Raw genomic sequence first — 26893 nt, forward strand, 5'->3', positions numbered from 1 at the left:
CAGTTGCTGACAAAATAAACAATATTTGGACTGTTTCTAGCAACTAGTGTACATTGTTAGCTTGCAAATATTACACTTTGTACAAGTCAACGATCCTTGGGTACTAGTGAAGACTGAAGACTCCTGTCTTTAAATTACAGATTGTGCTATAATGGTGAATCTAGTTATTATTTACTAACACTTTATAAACTTTAATGGGATTCTGCATACTGTTTAATAAGATCCTTAGTTACTCTTCCAAGCAATGTTTAACTATATAGGATTCTTGCAAGAAAATCAGAGCAACAATCTGTGTAGATAAAAGTCTGTTTCTAATTTTGTGGGGGTAAAACTGACTATAAGTTAACTGTTATTCCTTATATTTACATTATGTGTAAACTTCTGATTAGTAAATCCTGCTAAAAATACTAAAGGCTGTTTTTAGAAATAACCAAAAGTTGCAAATCTTGTATTAGAACGTCTTGAACTTGAAGCAGTAGTCTTGCAAACTACAGGAGAATTCTTTTAGCATTCGTAAACATTATGTTCAATAAATCCTGTAATGAATAAATCCACTTGTAATCCACTATCGTTACTTCAATTTGACATATCATGTTGATTCGTCATAACATTTAGATGAACTTATGACCTTTGCCTTACCTACTTGCAAGAAGCCTGCTATTCCACCAGAAAACTGCCAAATATAATAAAAATCGGTTAATTTAACGATACTGTGTCGATATACTGATACAATAATTTACATTTATTAATGTAGACTCGTTCAAGTCAATGGATTGATGTTCAAAGACCTATAAATAAACTGATACAGAGTGACTCTCAAACATTGGGCTCGGCTCTACTATACCAGCGAGTCGCGACGCCGCGCTTATATAGTAGCGTCGATTTAGCTCGATTATGATTGGTGCAGACGAGTCACGTGCCACAACACAATTATTACGTCACAAAAGACGCCGGGGTATATCTCGAATTCTCAATTAAAACAGGCCGTGTGTTTGGTCCTAGTGCGAAAAATGCTCAAATATGTTTTGTTTTTAGTCCTTTACAAAAAGTGTATAACATTTTGAAGCTGGAATTTCGTTTAAATTAGATTTTCACATATCATGTGATCCGCCATAATTGATGACGTCATCTCTTTGTGTACGTGTTGTTGCCAATATTAACTTTATCGGGAAAATTACACGAAAAAAAAACAAACTAACAACAGTAAAACACAAATAAAAACCTTCTAAATGCTCGTATTTTCACTTTTCGATTCAGAAACAGTAACATTTCGACCGAGAAAAGTCTAAAAATCTGCGAAACGTTGAGCAAAATGGAACGCGCCGTTCGTTCGCGTCGCTCGTCGTCTCTGAACTGAAATCTGTTTTTTTGGCTTGATCGAAATGCATTGTGGGAAAGTGACGTCAGCAACACGCTTCACGTCATCTGCACATGGAACTTGTTTCAAATAATTCGAGATTTCGATTCATTTAAGAAAGATTTTGACTTTCAAAACAATATATACACACCAGGGGGCTACTACTTAAGTTACAGATCAGCCACAAAGCTATTATACGCAGCTGTATGCTCGTTTAGTTCAGTACATACAGCCATAACATGGCAGCATTCAGCGTGTTTATTATTCGAGTAGTTTTGCATGTTTATTCAGTTTTATATTTAAAATTATCATAACAAAAATGGTGTGTTTATCTGTATCTTCTATTATGAAGTAAAACAGCAAATTCTTGCTAATAAAACAGTCGTAATTCTGTTGTAAATTTAACCAAAAAGTAAAGTTTATTTTTGAGCGAAATTTACAAATTTAGACCAATTTAATTGAGTTACTATTTTTAATTTATAGCAGCTTATAAGTTGAATGTGTTTATTAATACATTTGATTAAGAAGATATTGGAATATTTCTTTTAAACCCTAAGCCCAGTTTGGGAGTTTGGATATAACCATGAGCCAGAATGGCAACTCAGTCGAAACTAAGTCTGAGACAAAACGCGAAGAGACAAAAACTGTGACAACTGAAGCCAACAATGCAACAACAGCAATGAACACGACAGTTGCTTCAAAACCACCCCCGAAAATAAACGCAACAAATATTTCATCTAAACCACAACAGCAAAAGCCAAACTATATGCTTAAGTTCACAATGGCAGGGCACACTAAAGCTGTTTCATCCGTCAAGTTTAGCCCAGATGGCCAATGGCTGGCTAGTTCATGTAAGACTATGGTGTTACTTTAGAATCCACATGCTATGCATTGGGTAACCATCTTACCCCTAACGCATTGTCCTTTTTAATTAATGAATGTGTCGTGGTTGTGTTTATCCATAGCCTTTTTAAGCGAGTGTTCGTTTTGCTGCTGTTGACCACCGCTGCAAATGAATGAAACTTATTTACCCTTGCATGAAACAACAGTTGTTATAACTCGGTGTTAGTTTGATGTAATGGGTTTGTTCCTCACTAGTAGGCTAACAACTTTATTGTTAAGGTTATTTCAGAAGATTTGAGTGGGCGCGATTTTATTTACTTTATTTTAAGTCCAATGTTTTCAAATTATAAATGGCTGACTCCCCTTTTCAAAGAAAATTGTATTTTAGACATATATATATAGTTTTGTGGTAATGGCTCAAAATTCCAGGTTCCATAGCATGGCATGCTGTAGTAGTTTACAGAATGGTTATAGCATATATATAGTTAATACATGTGACATAGAGCCTATTTATACAATGTTTATTCCGTTTAACCCCTATGTATTATTACAGCTGCCGACAAATTGATCAAAATATGGGGGGCTTATGATGGAAAATATGAGAAAACTATTTCTGGACATAAACTTGTAAGTTGCTTTATTCTGATGCATGAAACCTGGGTTTTCTGGTTAGTTTTAACGCAAACATAACAGCCAATGGTTTATGAACCTTTGACACAGTTGTTCGCAGTTTTTAAACATTTTGATCAAAACTAAAATCATATTCACTGTTAATGTCAAAGTTAAAAAATGAAATAGCCTAAATTGTAGCATTTGGATATAATGTTGTTTTGCTTTGTTTTAAAAGAGTTGATTTCTTATTATATGTCAATCAAAATATACTGACTTCAATTCATAAGTTAAATATCTTCCCACCCACTAGGGAATCTCTGACATCGCATGGTCCACCGATTCCCATCTCCTATGTTCCGCATCAGACGATAAAACATTGAAAATATGGGATGTCGCAACTGGAAAGTGTTTGAAAACATTGAAGGGCCACAGTAACTATGTGTTCTGCTGCAACTTTAACCCTCAATCAAATCTAATTGTGTCGGGATCGGTAAGTTGTGTTTCTTGTTTTTAATTAAGTTGCTGATGTTGTATACATTTCTGTAAAACTTTTTTTTGATAAATTGGATGTAAAAATATTGTTAGCAGATGATGACCATTAATAATGTTAAAAAAATAAATATGATTTTAACAACTGTGGAAAAATTTACGGCACCTTTATTGACAAAACGCTTGGCCTTGTTCTTACTTTTTTGTTGTTTAGTTTGATGAAAGCGTTCGAATATGGGACGTACGGACGGGAAAATGCTTGAAGACGTTACCGGCTCATTCAGATCCTGTGTCTTCTGTAAGTGGATGGTTGTTGATAAATTAGTAAAACTAGCTGTCAAATAAAAACTTCTGTAAAATGTGGTGCGAAGCATTTAAGCATTTTAAGGTTATTGTTTTGTTGACAGTTTGTAAAACTAAATATTTTAAAATTGTAGGTATGGCTTACCTGCATGGTAATTCAAAGTTGTTGTACCTTTTACCTTTAGCATGTTGTATGATCTCATTATAATATTATGTTTTACCCCATCAGGTTCACTTCAATAGAGACGGTGCACTTATTGTATCAAGTAGTTACGACGGGTTATGTCGTATTTGGGACACGGCATCGGGGCAATGTTTGAAGACGCTTATCGACGACGATAACCCACCCGTGTCATTCGTCAAGTTCTCACCAAACGGAAAATACATTCTTGCCGCTACGTTAGATAAGTGAGTTGCTTTTATATTCGATATCAGTGAGGTGATTGGGCCACAGGAAATGTTGCAAAAGTGGCAATGATATTCAACGCGTAATTCTATAAAAGGGATTTCACCTCATTGATTGTGCTGTTTACTATTAACTATTTTACAATTATTATATTATTGTTTCTGACAGCACTTTAAAGTTGTGGGATTACACCAAAGGAAAAGTAAGTTATTTTTCCGTTCTTGTTAGAGTTTTAATTAGCGATAAAAAGTAAAGAGTACTTGAGCTTTTGTGTGCCATGGCTCCACATAGGCCCTGTTAGCAAGGCCCATTACCCCGACACCCATAGTAGTATTGTAATTAGTAGCCACTGGGTTGAAGCCATATCTGGATCTTACCTAATGACACATACGCCTATCTGTATCGAGCAGCGAACACGGTATCTTTTGGTTACAATGGTAGTGTCTATCCACTGAGCCACGGCGCCGGACCTTGGTCTCCTGTTGTATATTTGTTTTAAGTTTCTCACCACTAACCTTATATTTACCTTCAGTGTTTGAAGACATACACGGGGCAGAGCAACGAGAAATATTGTATTTTCGCAAACTTTTCCGTGACAGGGGGGAAGTGGATTGTTAGTGGTTCGGAAGATCACATGATATATATCTGGAATCTACAAACCAAAGAAATTGTTCAAAAACTATCCGGACATACAGGTAGGGGGTACAGACAGAATTCAAATTTGTGGTAACTTGTAAGTGGGTACTTGTTTCATCAAACAGAACACCTGTGTTATATCAAATGGTGTACTTGTTACAAGAGGATAATAAGTGTTTAAACCACAGGATACACATAACTAAATAACCAAAGTAAACAACAATCAAATGAATATTGAAAGCACACACCCCACATAACTGTCCTTTCCTCCCACAGACGTGGTCCTGTGCAGCGCTTGCCATCCGACGGAGAACATTATCGCATCGGGCGCGTTAGAAAACGACCGAAGCATCAAGTTATGGAAAAGTGACTTCTAGCCCCACCTTGTGACAATGTGCTATTCTCTTATATGGGTATTTCCCTTCCGCCCATCGGGGTCAAGAGGTCATGGAACGAAATAATTCAACTTTTTAACTTCTTCGTTGCGTACAGTCCTGCCACATGGGTGCAGTAGAGTTCTTTTCGTTGTTATTTTTAATAAACCACTCGTCATTCATAGATATCTAATCTAGTTGTAGTTATTTGTCTATTATGACATCATAAAGGTATGTGTTATGTACACAATAACCAGTAAAATGAATTAACTCTTTAGATACAATAATAATGGTTCTGTTTAATCAACATACTGGAGAAAATCAAAAGCAAAACGACAGTTGTTAAAACATAAGAATAAAATAAGTAAAATATTGAATCTCATGGCTGCTTAACCTTATAAACAGGTAGAAAGCTCAATAGACAAATACAAGATCCAAATGCTTTGTAATTCAAACCATGTACTAGATATATATTAGCAAGATACAGCATATAGTAGGGTGGGGAAAATGGGACACCTTTTTAATCTAGTTTTCTCGTCCCATTTAGTAGTAAACTGTACCCTCATGACTTCCATAAACCGTTGTTAATTGTTTAAAACACGATCAGGATATTTGGATATTATGTGCTAAAGGTGTCCCATCTTACCCCACATTAATACAGACAAACATACCATCTTCTTAGATAGTGGAAACATGCAATAAAAGTGATTCTGAACCACTGTCACAGGCAACTTAACCTAATTGCAAAAGTTTCCTATCTATTCTATAGTAGTACCACCACATACCAAGAACACATAGGTACGTTGCTGGTGATAGTAAATACTCACCCTCACACATGATTAAATCAACTTTTACAACAAGACATTAAAAGCTGTTTAACAACTGCAGAGGCAAACTAACCAGTAACCTGCCTATTCATACCATCACACACCCATGTGTCCTCACTACACATAAATGTACAGTGTATTTCTATTTACAATGAATAACAGTGTTAACCAAACCCAGTGTTTCCATTAATCTTTATTACATCACAAACACTGACAAAAGATATTATGCAGTGGAAATTTAAAGCAACCAATAACAATAAAACAGCGGTGAATATTAGTACAGTGAAGATTAGCTGAAAGCAATCAATCAAAAGTCTTTATTTTACGGTTTGAATAGAAACTGTGGTAAAATCTTGTGGCTTCAATGCCACGGTACTCGCATGCCACGGTACTCGCATGCCACTGATTGATGTCAATACAAATGGGGGTGGAGAATTATAGGCCTTATACAGTGGGCAATGGGTGGCTCACGAAACTTACTGTGACGTTTCGCTGAGTTTAGGTCCGTGGCATTCAAGGTTGAGAAATCGTGTGGCTTGTCAATGCCTTGGAATTTGAATTACAGGCCACGGTATTTTGGTGCCACAGATTTTGAGGTCAATTTCAGGGGCAATAGGGATCCTTTATTGAAGAAAATCTTAACAATCTCTAAAAAACATCCGTTTATAAACTGACACATTATAAATATTATAAAACTCCTTTGGCAAATTACTTTCGCACCAACATTTTAACATTCTGTTTAGGTCGCCTTTATCAAGTGAAGACATGGAAAATGTTATTACGCAAAATAAGTTGCCACAGGAGTTTTGTTTATCTGTGTAGTATTTGTATCAACCTTGCAATATTATGTAAGTGCACCAAGTGTGGCAACATCAATAATTACCACAAAGTTATTCAGATTAGCTATTATAGAGATCATATATGAAATTGAAATTGCACTGAACACCCATTATTAAAACTACAATCTCAAACCAATCAATCTAATTTAATCAACTAATTATTCCATCTAATTTTTCGAACTGCTGAAGCAGTTTGTTTTTTTGAGAATTTTTTAAACTGGCCAGTGTTTCCCAATATTTTTTCCCAGTGTTGCGCAATCCACCCCGAGATGATTTCCACTTCATGTTTACGAACTTCAATAACAGAAGGAGGGTCTTGTGGGTTGGAACCTCTGCATGGAACAACATTATGGAGTATGTTCTATCACATATGTATACCATGTATAGGAACAATAATCACGGCTACCCGGAACATATTTCATACATAGTGGTGACAGTGCATTAAACTAAAGGGGTACAGGTTCAAAGCTTAATGCTGGGTGCTAAAACATCGAGGCAAACCCTGTTTCAAAGTTGGGGGAACATGGCACACGTAGTACCCCCCCCACACCCACCTGAGGTCTAAATGGTGAGCCCCACCCTTCACCAGGAGAGCGACCACAGTGGGTGAAAGGTCGTGTAATATTCCGCCATCCTTCCAAGGGTCAAGGTCACCGTTCGAGAAAATAATGTTCGACGAAAGTTTCAAGTTGTCTGTCCAGAACTACAAAGTATATTGAATATTAAGTTGACTAGACAGTCTACTCAATATTAAGTTTACTAGATATTGTGATCAAAACAGAGTCATAAAAACATCACTGAATATTCAATCATAGTTTTAATATAAAGTTTATGCAAATGATAAAAGTGTCAAACTTTTAAACACAGGAAGGTCAGGAATAGTTAGACCCACAATCCTGTGAAACTAATCCCACTTTGTTTACTGATTAATGCAGTGCAGAAAATTGAAGAGTTGGCCTGCCCACCCAGGTTTGGTGTCTATATTATTATACACAGAAGATTGTGTGCCCAATTTAGTTATTATATATTTACCACATAAACAACACAAACCCACATTAAGTGCCAACCAATTCCGACGTGGTGTAACACGTTGGTGTGTCTCGCAATACTTCTTCCTTATTTCTGGTGTAAATGGAATGGCAGGGAACATATCGGTAATGTTAGTGCTTCCACCTGGGAGGACAATCTCAGTGCAACCCTGGTAATGTAATGGGGAGTTTTAGTTGGTGGAATATATCTGGAAACACTGGGAGTCTATTCAACATGGGACCTTGAATTAAGGCTACAGTTATATCCCAAAAATACATCGGTTGTATACTTTTTATTATATATGGTTGAGGTCCTACAGCAAGGCGCGCCATGAGACTATGCAATTAGACCTATTTTGGCCAAAACCCTGGGTGTCGCAACCCATTAGTGACCACTGGCTTGGAACAATTGCTTTTCAGTGTCTTGCCCAAGGATACATACACCCAATAATGGTAGCAGCATCGAGCATTGAACCTGGCATCCTCTGGTTCAATGCAAACCCTCCACGTCCACACCATAATTTACGAACCTGATAATCCCACGACCTTGCAGCTAAACCCAACGAACACCCAGTAGGATCCGAACACTCAATATATTCCTCATAGATATCGAAGCAATCTTTATCCCCTGTCCCGTTATACAACAACGAGGTTGCTTCCAACATTCCTTCAATGGCTGTGTTTGCTTTCAACATTTTCTCACAAGCAACCTGGGTGGGTGGGTTTATTATGAATTGATTAATTGAATTTAACTTGCTATATCGTCGCACGGCGGGGCAACAACAGTCGTTATAACACGGGTGTTCTGTTTCATACACTTCGTGCCCGCTTACAAGCTACCACGTATGTAACTTATTTACCTCGCATGGCGGGGCAACAACAGTTGTTATAACACGGGTGTTCTCTTTCATACACCTCGTGCCCGCTTATAAGTTACCACGTATGTAACTTATAGGTAACTCTGTGGGTGATTGTTTTTCTGTATGGTTGACAATTTATACAACCCATCAGTGACCACTGGGTTGATGAAGCATTTGTTATGTGCGTTGTCCAAAGGCGACACAACTTGTAACTTCTGGGATAAAAGCAGACACACAAACCACGTATCAACAAATATGTCACAATGGTAGCAGTGTCCAGCCTTTAACCCTTGCATTCAAGGCATACACGCAGCACAAGACAACTTACATTAACAGGAAAAGCTGGCAGGGGTCCAAAGAAGTTTGCTGGGTAAGGATAGTTGGCCATTGCTAGTTGTGTGAATGAGTTACGCACCCAGCCATATAAATGCATTAACGATGAACTTTTCACTTGACTGCATGTCTTGAACCCTTTGCTGATGACATCATACTTGCCCTGTTGTGCGTACCTAGGATGATAAATGTTGTATCGGGGGTTTGTGGGGTATAGATGGTAGCACCCTGGGTGTTAGAGTAATAGACCTACATCCCAGGTCTCAGGTGTGTCTCACTGAAGACCTTACTCTTACCAATATACCAACATTTCTACCATATTAGATATTTATAAATAATATTCTCAATAAAAAATCTACCTTTTCCCAAAAGTGTTTTTTTAACATAGTTCAACTTGAATAAAATACATCACACACAAACACCCGACTCACTTTGCAGTTTCAGCAAATCCTTCCTTCACCCGGTTCACGCAACCCTCGTTGTGCCCAAATATGGTGGTGACGGACTTCCAGAAGCCATGGGGGTTACCCTCCCCAGATGTCCAATATATGGGGGCGCTAGCTGCGAGAGCTCCTGTTATAAGGTTGGGGTATTTGATCCTCATGTAAGCTGCGAGAATACCTCCATAACTGTAACAAGATGGTTGAAGTTGGATATCATATATAGCGTGCACAATATACATACAAGGTTGCCTACTTAACCTCTGAAGTCAGATATCAAAAAAGTGCAAGATTTGTGATTCACAAAAAAAGTTGTAGCAAGAGGTTTAACGATATTTTGGTTTCAAACGCTGCATTCACAAGTTAAGTGTCTTCTGAAATAGACTATAGACTTAACAGGGTGAGTCTGAGACAAGGGTATTTATATACAGTGGTGGTCGTAGGCAGTATTTTAATGTTTATAAACACGAAGACAACAACTGGAGGGTAAAAGCTGTTTGAGTTGTAAAACTAGGGCATTTAATACAGTCATGTCATCCTCTGTTTCAAAAGATGGGGTGACAGACATGCCACCAAACACCCCTAAATTTACGGTTAATCATTGTGATGTATTCAAACTTTGTTGGTTTTGGAACAAATTATTTGAGTAATGAACCACAAACACTCCTCACCTCCCACCAAATGCAATGATTGGAATATCGTCAGCATTATATGACGACTTGAGATGTTTTAATAAATAAGCATAATCGGCCATGGCTTGTTCAATTGACAGTAAACCAATATTTTTATCGATGAACGAATCGTTACCGAATGGAAGAGAAGTCCCGTAGAATCTCTGTGTAACGATATATTTGATTAAAAGCAAGTAACGCAACTTATTTATCCTCGCCCTATGATACATACACAGTCTGAAGGGGTCTTTTTTAATGGCAATTTTAACGTTTCGATCACTTTTATGAGGTTATGTCATTAAGTTACTGGACCAAAGACACATACACCCACAATGGTAGCAGGTTTCAAAGCCATAACTACTGGGCTGCAGGCACAATATACAAGCAGCAACATCATAAGATCATATATATGGCAACAACACCTGTCCCAAAAATATTTATGGCAGCAAAGCAGGCAACAGAAGAAATAAGCTATTCCTATATAGTATAAAGCACACAATTTAAACACACCAGCACACGATACCTACATGTTCAGCGAACACCACCATCGCCCCAAGTTTCGGAGCCGTCTCCGTCAACAACCCTGAAGCATCTTTGAAACCAACGATGTCACCTTCGTTGCCAGCGTAGAATAACATCGGACCCTTTCCCGCCACCCAGTGTTCATCTATAGAAATAATATAATAATAAATTAATAATAGACCTCACAAAAATGGGGAATATATGCCAAATTGACTTGTACAAGCAGTGGACATGTAAAAAAATGTTTAAAACAGGGGTGACATCATATTATGCCTTTACACCTCGGTTTTAAAACTTAAACATTTTTTACCCTGCTGTTACAGGTCTAGAGCAGGGCCAAAGTATATTGTATGTATTCACCTCATTAATCAATGAGGTTCCCTGTGTTTGACAACTATGAGTGTAACTGTATTTTAACTAATGTCACCCCAGATTTTTGCCTTAAAAATTTAACTGTGTCACTTCAGATTTTTGCCTTGAAAATAATTCTATTGCTGTAACAGCCTCTGTATATGTGCAACAGCAAAACAATGAATAATAAAACCTTATTGTTGCCCCAACTCATGACCCCATTATATAACCAGGGTAAAGCAAACATGAATTAGAATCCCTTTTATTGTCAATGGTTGTTAGATAACAATGGTGATGCATGGTACAATGGCTGTTAACTATGATGTCACACTACATCATGTGATGTCATAAAACATGTTTGTTACGGGAACAATATTTTGTTTGTTTATTAACTCATAAATTATAGTTGAATAGTAACACGTTTTATCAAATGGTTTTTTTATACTTTATAAACCCAGCACAATTTAACGACTGTCATTTTGCTGTTAATTTTCTTTTCTTTTCTTTGATTTAGTTTGTTTGGTCTTTGCCATAGTTTGGAAAAATAAATAAAATATTATGATATGTTAAATTAATATTATGTTAAGTTACCGGATATAAGATATCTTTGCATATATGTAGCATTGCCGTTGCTTTGGAAGTTGAAATGGTCGACAAATTGTTCAAAATATTTGGTGTGGTACGTTGCTGTTGTTGCGTGAAGCAAAAACGCCAACAAAGTAAAACAAAATAAACTTTTCATGGTTGCTCAGATTTAACTGTGAAAAACCTAAGCACCAACTGGAAATAGATTGTAATTGTTTAATGGGGCGATTCGACCGATCAAAATTTTCGCTAGGAGGTGATAGAAGTCAGTACTTCATCTAGAAACAAATCATTGCAGCGCGCATTTTTCTGGGCAACTTTTGCAAAACAAAAATGACGCAACGCTGTTTAGTGTCTAAAAGTAAAATGCTAACTGGTGGACATACATTTCCATTTGATGCACGGCTTTTAGAGCAATGGGTTATTGCTATAAGAAGGAATGCCTGCAAATCAACCGGCAAACGTTGGGTCCCTTTTGAACATGATGTTGTTAAAATATAGGAGTGAGTGATAAAGAATCCCCCAATAATAAATAAACCCTAATATCTATAACGTATTGCCTAATCTGTAACGAAGGATTCTTCACTAGTAACAAAAAACCCTTGGTTGCACAATCTACACAACAACTCTATTACTGCCATGAATTTCGACAAAACTAAAAATATAAAACTGTTAGTCTGTTAACCGAAAACGAGTGATTTCTTGCCAATAAAAACAAACATTCACAAAGTCACATACGTGGTAACTTGTAAGCAGGCACGAGGTGTATGAAACAGAACACCCGTGTTATAACGACTGTCGTTGCCCCGTCATGCGAGGATAAAGCAAGATACATTCATTTAAACAGCTATATTCGCTTTAATACAACCTCGAACACAATACAAACACACAACACACAAAACATGCGAGATCGTTGCAAAAGAACAAAGAATTTCCTTCTTTCCTCGCTCTCTCTTTTGTCCTTTTTCTTTTCCAATGAGTTTCGTAGAACAAGTAGGCTACTTCATCAACTGTTGCCGTTTGTAATAATAAACCACCAACCATCCTGGCGGTGGCCATTTCTACATCGTACAGAGACTGGCATGTTGTTTATGGTATAAAACACCCGTGTATTAAACCTTGGTTCCAAACCCTAGGATAAACATGAAAGCATCTTAGCTCAATAGTGAGCATGAGGTGTATGAATTAATGAATACATCATGTGTGGCTGGTGTATAAGATGACACCCATGTTATAACTTGACAGTAAGCATGAGGTGTATGAATACACCATGTGTGTCTGGTGTATAAGAAGACACCCATGTTATAACTCGACAGTGAGCATGAGGTATATGAATACACCAAGTGTGTCTGGTGTATAAGAAGACACCCATGTTATAACTCGACAGTGAGCATGAGGTGTATGAATACACCATGTGTTTCTGGTGTATAAGATGACACCCATGTTATAACTCGACAGTGAGCATGAGTTGTATGAATACACCATGCATGTCTGGTGTATAAGAAAACACCCATGTTATAACTCGACAGTGAGCATGAGGTGTATGAATACACCATGTGTTTCTGGTGTATAAGAAGACACCCATGTTATAACTCAACAGTTAGCATGAGGTGTATGAATACACCATGTGTGTCTGGTGTATAAGAAGACACCCATGTTATAACTCGACAGTGAGCATGAGGTGTATGAATACACCATGTGTTTCTGGTGTATAAGACGACACCCATGTTATAACTCAACAGTTAGCATGAGGTGTATGAATACACCATGTGTGTCTGGTGTATAAGAAGACACCCATGTTATAACTCGACAGTGAGCATGAGGTGTATGAATACACCATGTGTGTCTGGTGTATAAGAAGACAGCCATGTTTTAACTCGACAGTGAGTATGAGGTTCTATCTTATTTCTTACAGAATAAATAACCACAAGTTTATGAGTTTACTTTTATCGCAAGCTTGGAAAAGAAGAAATCCAAATTCACCAGACCTGATAATTGAACACAAAGATCATATATAAGTTTTACAACTACAAAGCTAGACTAAGTTTTGTAACACGCCAAAAAATTCCATCGGAAAAAATAACAATTTCGAAGAGTAATTAATTTTTGCCAATTAAATTAAATAAAAACGAATAAAATAATTTCGGATCAAAACACACTCCTTAAAAAATGACATATTGAAAAAAAAAAGAGAATTCTTGCAAGTTGTAATAAATAACACGTTCTTTGAAACACACCTGCGCAAAAACTCCAGTGGAGGGCGCCACACGTACCATGGACGGAATACGAGCCACTAGATGGGAGTATAACAAACAAAATGTCCGACTTAGTGCAAGCAGGTACGAAGCGTTTGTGGCTTCCATCGAAGAGTCTTAGAATACTGGGTGTTGGTTTATAAACAAGGCAACCCAGTATTGATGTTATTTACACCTTGCCCCATCAACCTCTCGTAACCATGGTGACTTCTACAACACTTGGTGTCAGCAGAGACAAAGCTCAGGGCGGGGACTTATCGCGAGTAACATGGTTCTGTCGTTGAATGAGAAGCTCGAGTGCAGAAGGACCGGATGGAACCATCGGTGTTGACCAGAACGAGTGGGACTGCGATGTAATGAGATGTTTATGTTAGTTTAAACTCAAAGAAAACAGAAAACAAAAGATAAAAATATGTTTTCATTTTTCAATAAATGATCTAATCATTAAAGATTTGTGTTTTAAATACTTTTATCATCTTTTTGTATAAGTTTTCTTTGTCAATTTTATTTAAGTATGATGTATCTAACAAAAACCTATAGTTTCAGTAATACCATATTTGTACCAGTTTATAGTTTTATGAAAAAAAAACTTTACACAAGATTTGCTGTTTAAAGGTTAAACAACTTTAAAGATATTATGTCAATTTCAGTTTTACCCAAACTTTACAGAATTTCATTGAAAAATTAACCCTGGAAACAAACCCCCTTACCATATATGGTCCTTCCTGTGTTTGCCCCCTCACCCTTTCCTGGGGCTTCCCCTCCACAGGTGGGGCTGTGGGGTTGGACCAGGGTGAATACGAGTTCATTTGTGCGGCGGCCCTCTCCGATCCAATGGTGCCGGGCCCCGATAATCGAAGATCGCCTGCGAGCATGGGGTAAGAGGGGTTAGTCTACCATATTAAGATATTACTAATATGTGTATATGTTGTTATTGCCAGATGTGTAATAAGTGAGAAGAAGATCTTCTGACAATTGTTTGTATTTAAGATTCTAAATGACCAAGTTCACAAAAAGCTTAATGAAGTCACCGTATATGGCAAATTAACATATTTTGTAAAATAACAGATCCAAAAACTGCTAAAACATCCCTTCAAGTAAATCAATAACATAATCTTTGTTGTTGTATTAATTAACCAGGTTTTCGTTATTGTGTTCAAAGAAATAAATAAAACCCGTGTTATGCGTTGTGTCAATCACACACATACATTACCTCTGTTTCTCTGCGAGGAAAACAAGGAGTTATTTGTGTCGGGGAAAAGTTTGTAAGAATCCCCCCCTTCCTTGTCGGGGAGGATGTCTTTGTTTGATTGTTGATGTAACAATGGATCGATTGTGTTAGGGGTGAGGGTCGAAAGGTCACTAGGGGTCGGGAGGTCGGTGAATAAATTCTGGGGAGGAATTGTTTGGTTTGAATGTATTGTATAAGTTGGTGATATTGGCGTTTTACAAAACGGTGGAATTTATGAAAATTAAGATAAAATTGGCCAAAACTGGTCACCCCCAGGTAGTATTACCAGTATACATGTTGTACAGTCACACAGCAGGGTATTTCAAACAATACAAACAAACACAGGAGATGCATGCTGCGAATATTTATTTGATAAACATAGGGTGGTGATCTGAGCGTGAAATGAGGATAAAAAGAAAAAAAGGTAAATTTAAAAACAAACAAACATAAAGGAAATTTACCTTCATTCGATCAAACTGAGCGTAATGATCGGAGGTTGGTGATTGGTCGGCAGACGTTCGACCAAATCTCATCTCTTCGTTCTAAAGTAATGGGTATTGTTAGTATAATGTTTGAAACAACGTTGCTATTATTATTATAATTTCATAAAGAATGTTGCTCGAACAAAGATATTCAAGATTTGATAATTTACTTCTTTTCTTAATATTATCTGTCTATTAAGTTGGCCATTACACAACGCCCAGGGTGCAATAATTTATTGGTGGAAACTTACGTGTCTTGTTTAAGGATACATGCACCATAAATGGTACCAGTGAGCATGAACCCAATATACTTCAGTTAAGATACCAAACCACTCAGCCACAAAGTCCAAACAAAACTTTGACGAAATGACTTAAAAATTTAAACCCTTACCAGGTGTGGGTTAGAACTGGGGGAAATCCCAAACATGGAACCCATCCTGTCCCTGGGGTAAATATCTCCGTGTTGGGGCTGGGGGTCGACTACCGTGAAGTGACCCAACCCTGTGGGGGTTAGTTGCTGGGGAGGAATTTAGTAAAATAGAAATCATAAAAAGAACATTGTAGGAGGGGTTATCGATTTTTTTTTGAAAATTAAGCTAGTTTTACAAAGTATAAACAAAATAACTTTGAATTGGTTGCACCACTTTTCACATGTGTGTGTTTGTATAGCAAACTGTGATAAACCAGTTTAACAAACTAAAACGATGGATATCTTCAAACATATAATAACAATATAATACATCATAATAAACCTAAAGTAAACGCTGTACAACCTAAGTATACTGCAGTACCAACTAAACTAACTGGTGACTGTGCGTACAACACGACACAACAAAAGCGTTAATTACTTGGCGCGGGCAGCAGGAATAAAAGCGCCGGAATGTTATTGAGACGAGGTAGCGGTAAACTACTACCACATAAACCTTACCTTTGGTGTATTTGGTGCAAAATTACGCGCCTGCGTGGGCAAAGCATTCGGTCGACGAGGGATTTCCATTCCCGGGTTCTTAGCCAGCATTGCCCCGGTACCTGGGGGTAAATTGGGTTAGTGGGGTAATTTGGTGCGAGGTGTATGAGAAAAAATAATATTCATATATTAATTGTCGTTTACAATGCTACCATTGTGGACATATGTATCATTGGACAAAACACCTAACAGCAACTGCTCCAACCCAGTGGTCACTAATGGGTTGTCTAAATTGTCAGCCATACAAAAAAACAATCACTCATAAAGTTACATACATGGTAACTTGTAAGCGGGCACGACGTGTATGAAACATAACACCCATGTTATAATTTTTTTTCGTACTTAAAACACCCACCTTTATAATTGTTGATACTGCCAGCTTGTGGCGAGCATGTTGTCGTCGATACTTGTTGCCCTCCACCCCCACCTGGTGTTGGAGATGACGTGGATGACGTCTCGTTGCTGCCACCACCTGGCAGGTTTGCCGAGGTCATGAACTTAAACAATCCACGAGACGGGTCGCTTATGAGGTCATAATCACGGTCGTAAGGACTTCCGGCCAAACCCTGGAATTATGTTAGTGGTTAAGGTTAGTTGGGGGAATATGGCAGATTATTGCAGGTACCATACGCGCGCCGTTTTACGTTTAAAGCTACAAAACGAAAATATGTATACAATTTCTGAGGAGGTGTTCAAACACCAAACACCCCCCTCTAGATCCGCCACTGGGTTAAGGTTTAGTTGGGGGAATATGGCAAGTTGGCAACTTATGCCGGTACGCAATATTGATTACAAAATATTAACTAAGCAAGCTATAATTTGCCCTACATTTGTCAATAAACTAAACTACCGAATCTGATCAAAATAGGACTCCAACATGGCTTGGAAATGAAACTTAATATATTTATGCCTAAAACTTAATAGTTAAAATAATACAAAACACACTTTGTTTTATATCATCCCTAATATTATAAAATATAACATATAATCTTACATTGAACCAAATAACCCCACACCCAACATTACCTGTTGCATATTAAACAATTGTTGTTGAGACATCGCAGCAAAGTCTTGTCTCGATGGTTGGTTCATCTTCGCGAGCTTCGCTGACTTCATTTCCGTGTTTCGTGCAACGAGGTCTTGCATTTGTTTCTGCATAACCGCCATTGTGATGTCATTATGGAACCTCGGGGCTAACTGGGCCCCCATCATTCGCTTCATCTCCATATTTGGTGAGGTGGGGTTTTGGGGGTTAGGGGGCCCTCGAAGGAACAACCCAATGTCGGTCGGGCGGGGTAACGACTGCTCAACGGAGGGCATGGGGTCAACGTACTCTGAGGGTGAGACACCTAGTGGGTTGTTGGTCCGGAAGTTGTCGGTGTTGGAGAGTGGGGGGTAGAATAGGGGTTTGGGTAAGTCTGCAGGGTGGGGTGGGGGGTTATGTGGGTTAGGGGGTCGTTGGGGGTGAACGTGCTGAAATGGGGGGTTTTGTCGGGGTAACATGTTCCTGGGGTGATGGTAAACATAGGAGGGGTTCATGGGGTGGCGAGGGTACTGGTTTTGTAGAAGGGGGTTTCCCGGGGCTACTTGGTGCCGATACATTTGCCCCATTTGTTGGGGAACCACCATGTTATGTGGGTAAGCTTGCATGGGGTTATCGGGGAAAACCCCTGGGATGAGAACACCCACTTGTTCTGGGTAAGTGGGTGACGGACTCTCGGGGGGGTATTGTGGGGGTGACATTTGTGGGGTAGCGAAGGTTACTCGATGTCCCGTACGTGGATGGGGGTCGGGGGATTCTTGGGATGATCCCATGCTCCCTGAGTCGACCTCGCCATCCTCGTTGATCCCCTCGCACCCATATGTGTCCTCCTCCTGTATTGCCTGGATGATCAATGGGAAAAATTTAAGTAAAGAATTTGGTGCTCATAAAGTTAAACAGTTATTGTGTAAAAAAATACAGTAAAATACAGTAATTGTGTGTTTGTAAAGAAATACAGTAATTGTTTAATAAAAATTGCATAATATGAAACATATATTTTGCTTTAATGGTATCACCAGTCTCTTATTAAAAAGAAAATATCTATAAGCATACTTAAGATTCTATTTGAATAAATCTTCAAAATTCCTACTTTCCATAAACCACATTATGAACCATTACCTTTAACTTTGGATCTGGTTTAATCTGCACGGCTACATGTTGCATACGTGGGGCTCGGTTCTTCTTACGCATCCCACCTGGGTGGTCCTCCAACCCAGTTCCCCTACCTTTACCCACAACTCTTCTAACCTGGGGGTCGGTGGTTCGAACCCCGGGGCTGGTAGTTGGTTCAAGGTCCTGGAATGAAATACTGTGTTAAATCGAACAAAAAAGGTTGGAATATATATATATTTTTACTCAGTTTTCAAATTAAAAAAAAACAAAACCAATTTTCACCAATTCAAGGGTTTATAATATGCAACATTCAAGAACTAGGGGAAACCCGATATCACCCACCTCTAGCTCACCCTCCACTTCCTCTGGGACTTCCCCATTTACCCCTAAACCCGGGGTAATAGGGACCAAACTCTCGAACACGGTCCCCCCTTCCTCCTCGCTGCAAACCAACAAACCTCCCCCAAGTTCGGCGACCGAGAGCCCAAGCTTGTATAACCTGTGTGTGGGGTTGGGGGTTATATGGGGTTATGCTACAATACATGGGTTGTAGGTATGTTAACCCTTTAACCCATCAATATCAAGAATATAGACTGGTTCGCAGCCATCTCAGTTTATAACCAATCAATATATAACGCTATAAAAGACTAATATGTGTAGGGGGCGTATGGAATAGAACTCAATATTGGAGAACCAATATCAAAAGATAGATCTTCATGTACACACAGCATAGCTGGTACAACAGAATAAACCAAGCAATCCAACCTGTAACATCTGCATGGGTGTTGCATGTCTTCATTCATATTGGAGTCGAGTCCAGCCTGGAAGTCAAGTTTATTCAACGCTTGTTTTAAACCGATGAAACCTCGTACTTCGTAGTCTTCAGGTAAGGGACGACCTGTAGTGGAAACAACTTCAATGTAAAGCAGAGGAAGTCGAGTTCGATAAGCACCAGAACCTTACTCTATTTCTTTACACAGGAATCGTCGCCAGATTCGCAAAATTTATTACAAAGCAGAACAAGTTAGGCATATATGAACCTGTAGTGCAAGAAGGCGACCACGCTAACATCCTATTTATTAACAAGCAGGTTTGGTGCAATAAGCTGGTTATTTATATCTCATGGCAAACCCATGGTATTTGCCAAACGCCACCGCGAATTTCTGTTCCACCTATAACCCACCTTCCATATCATTAGCTTTATCCTGACTTCCCAGTGCGTTGAGGATCTTCGCAAGTTGGTGCCAAACTCTGGAGAAATAGTAGGCATTATGACATCTGATATCAGAACTTGATAAATATTTGCAACAAAAAGTTTGAATTTCAAAATGTTTATTCCAGAACTTTTTAACCATAAAAAAATATGTGATATAGGTAAATGCTTCACGACGCTATGACAATGCTCTGTATTATTGTAAGAATATAAAGCCGAGAGCAAACATTGAACGGGAAGTACATAGAAGCATATAATTGTTTCTTAATTTCCCAAGTAAATAAAAATATTTCTATATCCTCCAGTTAATATTCTTACCTTGATTTGTTCGAAACTTCTTGTTGTTGAAACACGGATGCGTTCGAAACCAACCAATCAAGTGTTAACTTTACAGCAGGGAGGCCGGGGTGCTCAAAGTCGCCGGGGTCGTCCGTGTGCACGGGGATGCACGATAATAAGCCGTGTAACATTTGCACTGGGGGATTAAGGAGTTGTAATGAACGTAACTTATTTATTCTCACATGACGGGGCAAGACAGTCGTTATAACACGGGTGTTCTGTTTCATGCACCTCGTGCCCGCTACGTATGTAACTTTGTGGGTGATTATTTATGTATTGCTGATAATTTAGAAAACCAATTAGTGACCACTGGGTTGGAGCAATTGCCGTTAAGTGTCTTGCCGAAAGACACAACTGCCCACAATAGTTGCAGTGTTTAGTTACCCAACTTTAACCCAACGTACTTGCAAGCATAAGCATGGCGTTCCATCGAATGTTCGGTTTCATTTCATCAACGTTATCATTCTCACCACCAGGGGACACTACAGGGTTGCCACTTGCTGAAAAGATAATTTTGTCATTTTTATAAAAACATTAATTTTATTAAAATATTAATTTATTTAAGATTTGACAAATGTAGTGTCTGGTGCTTCCAAATAAGTTTTAAATTATTTTAAATTATTGAGAAACACTGGATTCAAAAATTTGATCTGAAAAACCCATTTATTTTAACCAAGGTTTTAAACATAATCACTGGCTATTTAATTTATTAATGCCTAATGATAATTAAAGTAATTAATAAAAAAAAAATTTTTTTCGTTTACAATTGGAGCAAAAAGTTGCTTTTTAATTAATGAAAAATATTATGGTAACAAATTTATTTTAGAAAATTTCGTAGAAAAAAAAACAACTCCAGCACCAAAATAAAATAAAAAATTTTTGTCTACAATTATTTTTAATTAATTAACGAACGAACGAACCATCCACTCCATCAGGTGAAAGATGATGTAATGAGAACAAGTTCAAGAAGATCATGTGACTTATCTGCTGTCGTGACAACGACCCTGCTCTTAGATGAGCGTGAAGGTAACCCGATAATCGATCAACCATGACCGATAGCTCGCTCTCGTCTAGAAGAAAAAATAAAGATAAAAAAGAGAAAAATGTTTTTTTTAAGAATTGCTTTTTTCTTAATGTAAGAAACATTTTAAGCCATGTTTTAAAGGCTGAGCAAAACTATGTTTCGAAAAAAAATAAAGAAAAAGCGTTTTTTTACCTTTGTTGAAAGGAAAAAAAATTTTAAAACGGACACAATGATTTCAAACGCACATTTTATTGTTTTTTAAATTGTTGAGAAAAAACTGATGTGTTTCCAAACTCACAAAGTATAGTTCCTGTCTCTGAGGTTTACTTATTCATTAAATTAAGAAAACAATCTAAATATAAAACATGACCAACATATTTACTTTGGCTGACTCATTCAAACGACCAAGTATAAAAATAGGACATGTTTACTCATGAAACCACTGGTCTGGTATAACAATGGAATATTTATTACAAACAATGTTTCATCTGGTTTATAACGGGATATTTTAAAGGGGAAATGCCAACGAAAAATTCTAAACTCTAAACAAAGATGATGTTCAGCATGACCTAAAGATACAACCAAAGTTTCATCTGATGTTCGGTGAAAATTTCTTAATTTTTTTACATTAGAAGATAAGTGCAATATCGTATTATGTTCTTGGTACAAAAAAAATATACGATCATAAACCCAAAGAAGCCAAACTTTATAAACACGGGGGGGGGGCAGGGATAGTTAGACACACAATCCTGTGAAACAAATCTAACTTATTGGTTGTAAGGTTTACTGAATAATGCAATGTAGGAAATTCAAGGGTTTGGCCTGCCCTCCCTGCCACCCCAGGTGTGGCGCCTATGTATACAACTGTCAATCAAACTTACTTTTATGTAGATATATACAAGCGTGGAACTTGAGAAGAAACTTAATCAATTCACTTGTGGAGATCTTGGCGTGACGTGGCTCATCACTGGTAATGCAATATAATCATATTGTAAATTCAAATAATGTTATGTATTACAAACCACTTATTCAAACCTACAGTACAGGCACAGATTTAAGATTCCCCTTTTTACTATTTCTTTGTTAGATAACTAAACACATCAGTGACCACTGGGTTGGAGCAATTATCATTAAGTATCTTGCCCAAGGACATATATGGTAACAATGGTAGCAGTGTGGAGCTTTGAACCAATAACCTCTGTTCTAGAAGCAGTCTTGATCTGGTGCTACGAAAACGTAACCAACAAAAATCAAGTCCAACCACTAGTAGTAAAAGAGAAATATATTTCGCCTAAATGGCATCGTCAGTCTCTTATTCAAATAGATTCTATTTTTTGTTGGTTACGTTTTCGAAGCACCAGACCATTACTGTATTTCCCTATACTAGAATCGTTCAACTATATGTACATCAGATCAGGGTCAGATTCGCGGAATTTATTACAAGAAGCAGTCTTGTTGAGCACTTTACCATGGCAACAACAACTACAATGTAAATTGTAAATTAATAGCTACAAACAAATAGCATAATAATACAAATAAAACAAAAGTATGTTTAAAAACTAACACACAGCATCAACTAATTATATTTACAACATAAACACCCAACCTCCTAGCAGCATCAAGCCTTAAACCTACAACCTTAAGGTTTTCGTCAGGCGTATTATCCATTGTACTGCAGTACCAACAGATTACATTACCAATGTAAATAAAACAACCCACCCTCCCAATATTTTGCTGAGTTGCCTTCTAAGGTTCGTACCCGACCCCGGGAACGGACATTTCACAGCCAAGCTTCGACAGTAATAGAAAGCAGTGCTTAACACGTCCCCACTGGCAGATGCAAGAATAGCCAGTTGGTTGTACGGTTGGCCATTACTTGGGACAAGTTGTGCTGCATGTCGGTAATATGATTCCGCCTGTTGGAGGGTATAAGGTTTTTAAACATGACTGGTGCATGAGCAGGCAGTGGGGGTGTAATACGTTGGTTTGTTAGAAATACAAGGTTCATGGCGGTTGGACAGAAAACATTAGTTTTAATGAAAAAATAAAGTGAATCGTCAACATCATAAGCAATAGATCAGGGTCAGATTCATAATTCATCATAGTTACTATTCAAAATGGGTCAGATATGTAAGTTATATAGGTCCTATTATTCATAATACTTGATTCATTGAGTTAGGATCTGGTGCTATGAAAATGTAAAGGACAAAAATAAATTATCTTTTATTCTAAAGATTTTATTTAAAAGAGACCGCCGATGCCATTTAGTCGAAATATATATCTCTTATATTGTATAAGTTTATATATTAGATATAAATTTGGATTTAGTTTCGTCTGCTACACTTTCATAGCACCAGATCCTTACTGTTACACAATAACTGTTAACTCTATGAGCACAAGATTAGGGTCAGATTCACCGGATTTATTCAACTTGAATCATATAAAACATAATGCATACCTGTCCACTTTGGTTTCTATACCTCGCGATATCCCCCAGATGTACAAGACAATGCTGGCACATATATTGACAAGATGGCCGCTCAGGTTGGTGGGTGATTGAGCCGTGTTTTAATGAAGTGTCTGGTGGGTAAGAGGGTCAATGGGGGACTTTTGTGGGGGTTTAACATAATGACATAATGTTTATTAAAACGATAGCGAAGATGATGTTATTTAAACAACAAAGAGAATGTAATCCACATCAAATGAACAGTTAAACACGCAATGAACAAAAAATCTTTGCGTGTTTAACTGTTCTTTTGATGTGGATTACATTCTCTTTAAACAAAATATCTGGAAAAGAGCAATAGTTGGAAGTATGGCTGTTGCATCAAATGTTGTTTTCACTTATCAACTAAAACCCTGCAAACCAGCTAACATATTTGATGTTTCAACAATACAAAAGTGTGGTTGGCATTTGATTCGAGTACTACAGCAACCTAATCCAAACATGTCTACAATAGTTACACAATACACTCAGTTAAACCACAACTAACTTACCTTTTAATAAAAGTAATTTTGATGATCTGACTCTGCATGGGATATTAACATGGAATGCACAACATAAGTCATGCAGGAGTTGGTGGTAGAAACCACTTGCTGAATCAAGGAATGAGGAAAGCTGACTTTGTGCTTCTGTACGATGAGCATTCTGCGTGGGGGGGATGGTTTATATGGGGTGCATCCGCTTACAGTTAACTTAGAATTATAACATGGGTGTCTTCTTATACATCAGACACACATGGTGTATTCATACACCTCATGCTCACTGTAAAGTTATAACATGGGTGTCTTCTCATACACCAGACACACATGGTGTATTCATACACCTCATGCTCACTGTTGAGTTATAACATGGGTGTCTTTTTATACACCAGACAAACATGGTGTATTCATACACCTCATGCTCACTGTCGAGTTATAACATGGGTGTCTTCTTATACACCAGACACACATGGTGTATTCATACACCTCATGCTCACTGTTGAGTTATAACATGGGTGTCTTTTTATACACCAGACACACATGGTGTATTCATACACCTCATGCTCACTGTCGAGTTATAACATGGGTGTCTTCTTATACACCAGACACACATGGTGTATTCATACACCTCATGCTCACTGTCGAGTTGTAACATGGGTGTCTTCTTATACACCAGACACACATGGTGTATTCATACACCTCATGCTCACTGTTGAGTTATAACATGAGTGTCATCTTATACACCAGACACACATGGTGTATTCATACACCTCATGCTCACTGTTGAGTTATAACATGAGTGTCATCTTATACACCAGACACACATGGTGTATTCATACACCTCATGCTCACTGTCAAGTTATAACATGAGTGTCTTCGTATACACCAGACACACATGGTGTATTCATACACCTCATGCTCACTGTCAAGTTATAACATGAGTGTCTTCGTATACACCAGACACATTCTACTTACTGATTTATCTTTTAACTTTTGTTGTAATGCTGTAATGTGATTCTTAAAAACAAAGTTCCATCTGTAAAAAAACAGTTAAACAATTGTTTAAGTTCATCTGCGATTACTTAGCAAGTAGACCACTTTTTTGCAATCTTAAACAAAAACAACAGTCATATTCATAAATCAAGGGCTATAGTATACTCATATCATATGATTCATATGAAAAGATTTTCTACGGCATTATTGGCAAGAGTATGCTGTGAATGAATCACACTGGTCATAGCATTGGCATACATTAGCAGTCTGGGTTGTAGGAAAATGGGACAAATCTGGCATGAATCCCAGGTCCTTGAACAAGAACCGTATCCATATAAATTAGAATGACAATATCTAAACTTACAAATCTTGTTCCGTTTTCTTATCGAGAGCAAACTCGAGGTTTGTAATCAAAAGCTTCCGATAAACATCTTGTAAGTTAGTTCGGTTCGTAACAACTTCCCCTGTTGAGGAACCGTCATCAGACACTCCATTCCAACCATTGATGCCTTTCTTTAACACTTCTGCTTGCCTGATGGGGGGGATTTAGGTTAGGGGAAATGGGTTAGAACAATATTTATTGTAGATTGAATGAAGGTAACTTATTTATCCTCGCATGGCAACAACAGTCGTTATAACACTGGTGTTCTGTTTCATACACTTCGTGCTTGCTTTTGAATTCAAACACTGGTGCACAACATTATGTGATATTCTAGACTGCAGAGTATGGCAGGTGCACGCGCGATTTTTTTACAGACTTTCGGTTATGCACGCCACAATTTGTCCTACGCACGCCAATTAATTAAACAAAGAAAAAAATACGTATTAAATGTAAGATTTCCTAACGTGGCTTGAAAATGTACATGCTTTGTACGCAGATTTTTAATGATAGCACGCGCGAACGCGAAAAATAACCGTCTTGCACGCGCGAGATCTCGTCAGGAACTGCCATACTTTGCAGACTGGGTGATATTAAGGTTTAATAAATAGCTTATTAGTTATTTTGTCTGCTAAAAGAACACTCTTGCTTTTAAAAAGTAAGCAACAGGAATGTAACACCTTTGGTAATATATATAATTGTAATTGTAACAGAGCTAAAGAGAAAAGCAACTTACTCTAGCAACTTGTGGCAAGCATTCATGATAAGTTGTTTGGAATCATATTTCCATTGTTTTTGAACCACCACGTTATAATAAATGTTGGCTTCAGCTTACTCTGATGTCCCTATGTTTAACAACAACTGATCTAAATATGAACGGATGAAACTTGTTTAACCTTGCATAGTGGGTGACAGGGCAACTACTGTTATAACAGGTGTTCTGTTTCACACACACACACGCATAAGGTACGAATAAAATTAACACAAAGCTTATGTATGTTCCTTTAAGCTTAAACTGTAATGCTAATCTTAACGTTTGTATAAAATTGGTTAAAAAACGACGAACAAAATTCACCGTTAAACTAGAATTCACAATCAATAAAACTGATTTCTGTTATAAACATTACTATCCAACTGTTCCTGTTCTGTGAATTCGTCTCTTACAACGTTGCTTTTATTAAATCAAATCGAAAACATTGTTAACATATCGTGAAAGTTTTTGGTGAAGAACGGCTGTTGACAATCTCACCTTTGACCCCGTATACAGCTGGTCGAACGACTTCGGTATAGAGATCATAAACATTAAGGTATATCGGGGACTGAATTATAACATCTCGACTGTTTGCATCAGAATGACTAGCATGAAAAAGTTTTTTACACAAATATAAATCACTAAA

General features: G+C 37.7%; 3 protein-coding genes across 3 annotated transcripts; 1 reads left to right on the plus strand and 2 right to left on the minus strand.

Annotated features, from left to right (window-relative positions):
• Window positions 1-1815: 1815 nt before the first annotated feature.
• LOC100176938 (WD repeat-containing protein 5) lies at window positions 1816-5213 on the plus strand. The gene is made up of 8 exons (XM_002127664.1): window positions 1816-2208; window positions 2754-2827; window positions 3123-3302; window positions 3516-3599; window positions 3834-4012; window positions 4179-4212; window positions 4543-4705; window positions 4923-5213. Exons 1-8 carry the CDS (start codon window positions 1941-1943, stop codon window positions 5021-5023), a joined length of 1083 nt encoding a protein of 360 aa, XP_002127700.1. The 5' UTR covers window positions 1816-1940; the 3' UTR covers window positions 5024-5213.
• An 806-nt stretch (window positions 5214-6019) lies between these two features.
• LOC100179268 (dipeptidyl peptidase 2) lies at window positions 6020-11671 on the minus strand. The gene is made up of 9 exons (XM_002127441.5): window positions 11483-11671; window positions 10546-10685; window positions 10019-10182; window positions 9339-9536; window positions 8903-9083; window positions 8245-8424; window positions 7741-7884; window positions 7241-7389; window positions 6020-7018 (listed from the first exon to the last, which is right to left on the minus strand). Exons 1-9 carry the CDS (start codon window positions 11631-11633, stop codon window positions 6841-6843), a joined length of 1485 nt encoding a protein of 494 aa, XP_002127477.1. The 5' UTR covers window positions 11634-11671; the 3' UTR covers window positions 6020-6840.
• Window positions 11672-13407: 1736 nt separating this feature from the next.
• LOC100185486 (protein SMG7) lies at window positions 13408-26378 on the minus strand. The gene is made up of 22 exons (XM_018813364.2): window positions 26233-26378; window positions 25482-25649; window positions 25100-25160; window positions 24140-24290; window positions 23601-23722; window positions 22862-23058; window positions 22024-22109; window positions 21039-21188; window positions 20523-20618; window positions 20098-20254; window positions 19750-19817; window positions 19332-19464; window positions 18909-19065; window positions 18573-18749; window positions 17438-18295; window positions 16767-16977; window positions 16373-16473; window positions 15836-15961; window positions 15424-15504; window positions 14945-15122; window positions 14442-14596; window positions 13408-14077 (listed from the first exon to the last, which is right to left on the minus strand). The coding sequence occupies exons 1-22, from the start codon at window positions 26256-26258 to the stop codon at window positions 13973-13975; spliced, it is 3564 nt and encodes a 1187-aa protein (XP_018668909.1). The 5' UTR covers window positions 26259-26378; the 3' UTR covers window positions 13408-13972.
• Window positions 26379-26893: the final 515 nt, after the last annotated feature.

This window comes from Ciona intestinalis, chromosome 9 (assembly GCF_000224145.3).
Source record: "Ciona intestinalis chromosome 9, KH, whole genome shotgun sequence".
Lineage (NCBI taxonomy): Eukaryota > Metazoa > Chordata > Ascidiacea > Phlebobranchia > Cionidae > Ciona > Ciona intestinalis.